We start from the raw sequence: 3,175 nt of genomic DNA, 5'->3' as shown, positions 1-3,175 counted from the left end.
GTGTGTGCAATTTAAAAATGGCTTTCGTTAAGCGCGATATTGATATTCAAATGTTACCTACGAAACGTGGTGTTATTGAATATTTTTTGTTCCTTAAATATTACGGCTCTGCAAGTGTTCCAAAAAATCGAAGTCTCAATGAATATTTGCCAATAGTTATGAACACAATTTCAAAGTTGTGGCAGCAGGCAAACATCCCTATAGTTACAAGAACTACGCTCCGGAGAAACATTGAAAGCCTCCTTCAAAGTTATTACAATGTAAAAAAACATCCTTATGAATATAATGATCAGGAATGGAATAAAATATTGTTAATTTCAAAGTGTAAGTGCATTATGGACTTAAATCGACAATGTGATTGCCCTAGTGCAAGTAGAGTTCCAACCGCGGTAAATGACTTTCTTTATGATCAATGCGGGCCAAGGCTTTTGTCATTAGATAGTGGGCTTGATCATACTAGAACTGACAATTGCTCGCTAGAATGTAATGTTGAAAATCACACTGAAACCGCTGCAAATTCGATTGGTTATGTGCCTAGCTCAAGTGAAGACGATGAAGCAAGTGAAGAAGTCACACAAAGTTTAAAAGTATCTGATTTGTCCTTAAAAAATTATTGCTCGGCGTTAGATAGGACGGATACTTCAGATCGCTTTGGATCATTGCTTGCTACAATGCTAATAAAAGATTTGCAAGCTGCGATTGCTACAAAAGTAAAAAAGGATTTTAAAGAAAACACAGCGGATAAAATTATGAAATATTTTGATTATCTGGTCATTGACAAAAATAAAATTTCACGCGAGCGTAACAAATGTAGAGCACAAACTGAAGCAGCAACAAAAACTGGCACTGATCTTAAATGCATTTCGTATGATGGTAAACAGGACGTAACACTAAAAAAAAAAATAGTTCACGGTAGCGTAAGAACAATGCTTCTAAGAGAGGAGCATATTACAATTTTGAAAGAGCCTGATTCGAAATTTATTGGATACGTATCTCCAAAAGAAGGCACTGGGGAAGCAATCCAGCAAGCAATAGTAAGCTTTTTGAATACCCAAAAATATTGCTTAAACGAACTTGTAGCTATAAGCTGTGATGGTACAGCTGTCAATACTGGATATAAAATTGGAGTAAATGCACAAATGGAACGTTATTTACAAAGGTCCTTGCAGTGGAATGTGTGTTTGTTACATTTCAACGAGTTGCCTCTAAAAAAGTTGTTAACGCATTATATTGGCAAGCAGAAAGGACCTGGTGTTTGGCCAGGGGTGTTGGGGTCTGAAATTATGACTTGCACCAAATACCCGGTAGGTTGTCCACACTATAATAGTTAATGTTATAAACAAAAACATATATTTTCCTTATCAGGTTGTAAGTGGTTTTGAGGCTATTGCTATGGGAGTTATTCCTGAAAATATTGGCTCTTGGGAATTACGCAATGATCAGCGTTATTTATTTGATATGGTTTTGGCAGTAAATAATGGTGAATGCGATGAATATCTCGCTAGTAAGAGCCCCGGTCCCGTCAGTACAGCTCGGTGGCTTACAACAGCTTCCAGGTTACTTCGGGTATATGTTTCCAAAGAAAGCCCGTCAGCGGAGTTGCGAACCATGGTAGAGTTTGTTGTGAAAGTTTATGCACCATTCTGGTTTCTTGTAAAGAGCCAGCCACAAGCAATTCATGGAAGTAGACACGTTTTTAAGTATATTTGCTGGATACGCGAACTATCAAATGCTGTTCAAGCCATTATACGTTCAGCTATAGAAAATAATGCATATTATTTTCACCCAGAAAATATATTATTAGCCATGATAACCGACGCTGATCCAGAGATACGTAATGATGGGTACGAAAAAATCAAAACAGCACGTCAATATCCACCAGCAGGGCTTCGCGTGTTCAAGGTCCCAAAGCGTGGCGTAATAAACTTTGAAAGTAAGTCGTATGTCAGCATGATCGATTGGAGTCAGTTTAAGATTACGGAACCCCCTTGTGTGCAGTTCTACCCAGATAGTGAACTTACAATGTTTCAATTTTCGGAAAATGAAGTGATAAATATCCCAGGTAAATATCTTCAAACTAAAAACTTCACGGGTCTTATAGTACTTTTAAATCATTTTTTTTTAGAGTTCCTCTGTCATTCCCAGAATACCGAACGGTTTGTGCGTGTTGTTAGTGAGTCTGCAAGTGCTGTCACTGATGAAAAGCGCCTGGGCCACATTTTTGCAAAATTAGAAAGCCGAGACCAATATAAAAGCCTTGATTCGCGCCAAAATTTGCTTAAGTAGCAATAAATATTGTAAGTGAAATAACTTTTTTGTTGATTATTTTAGTAATATAGTTTGAAGGCAACATTTTCTTGAATTTTTAAGTACTTTCGTTTGGTAAGGAAAAAAATATGCTTTAGGGGGGGGTAAAATTTTGTTTCTGCCCTTATCATGCGAACGCGACTTCAAAGCTTAAAAAGACATAAGAACGAAAAGTGAAGCTTCTCAAGACAAAAATAATGACATATCAATTTTAAAAATTGGCCGTCAAATAAACAAGTTACAACGAAAAAACCATTTCGGCTGTATTTCGGAGGGTTAAAAAAAAAAAAAAAAAAAATTTTCCAGAACCCTCTCAACATAATCTTTAAATTTAGGGGCGGACATTAGCAACTTTTTTTTTTGTATGGGGACCGACCCAGTCTACTGCTCATCTCCTAGGCATGGACTTTCTTATGCGATCATTTAACGCTTTAGTGGATGAAATGAAAAACATTGTATTAGGCATTAAAAACGTCATAGTTTGGGATCACTCAATTCGCATTATCAAAAATTGAGATGTCCGCTGGCCAAAATGCTGAAGCAATGAAAGATTATGCCAACGAGGAGGCAGTCAGAACGTTCATCCTTCGATTGAATTCTAAATACACCAGCGGAATTTTGTGCACTAAATTGCCACAATTACATACATGTGGGAAATGATGCACGCGACTATCGACATACCTACAGGTACAACTATGACAGTGGGTAACCGGACTAACACTGATCGACAAACGCAACCCTGACAAGAATAAAACGAACCGCAGCACTGAACACAACGAATGATAGACTTGACAAGACAACCGAAAGACAGCAATGTTGCAGAATATTTGTAACCGCCATCAAGCGAAGTCGCCACCAATATTGGTTT

At 37.4% G+C, this 3,175-nt stretch overlaps 1 protein-coding gene across 1 annotated transcript; it reads left to right on the top strand.

Moving 5' to 3' along the window:
* The first annotated feature begins 335 nt into the window (after positions 1-335).
* LOC118747155 lies at positions 336-2,374 on the top strand. Its single transcript, XM_036481142.1, has 3 exons — positions 336-1,304; positions 1,366-2,062; positions 2,126-2,374. Exons 1-3 carry the CDS (start codon positions 336-338, stop codon positions 2,284-2,286), a joined length of 1,827 nt encoding a protein of 608 aa, XP_036337035.1. The 3' UTR covers positions 2,287-2,374.
* The last annotated feature ends 801 nt before the right edge of the window (positions 2,375-3,175 follow it).

This window comes from Rhagoletis pomonella, unplaced genomic scaffold, assembly GCF_013731165.1.
Source record: "Rhagoletis pomonella isolate Grant_MI unplaced genomic scaffold, Rhpom_1.0 Rhpom_scaffold_00011, whole genome shotgun sequence".
Classification (NCBI taxonomy): domain Eukaryota; kingdom Metazoa; phylum Arthropoda; class Insecta; order Diptera; family Tephritidae; genus Rhagoletis; species Rhagoletis pomonella.
This window is presented reverse-complemented; position numbering and strand designations above follow the sequence as displayed.

What these genes read in the sequence shown, in the direction of transcription:
- LOC118747155 (XM_036481142.1), top strand. Translation starts at nt 336, where the DNA reads ATGGACTTAAATCGACAATGTGATTGCCCTAGTGCAAGTAGAGTTCCA. An exon ending in TGACTTGCACCAAATACCCG is followed by an intron (nt 1,305 to 1,365) that starts GTAGGTTGTCCA and finishes TTTCCTTATCAG; the next exon opens with GTTGTAAGTGGTTTTGAGGC. An exon ending in TGAAGTGATAAATATCCCAG is followed by an intron (nt 2,063 to 2,125) that starts GTAAATATCTTC and finishes ATTTTTTTTTAG; the next exon opens with AGTTCCTCTGTCATTCCCAG.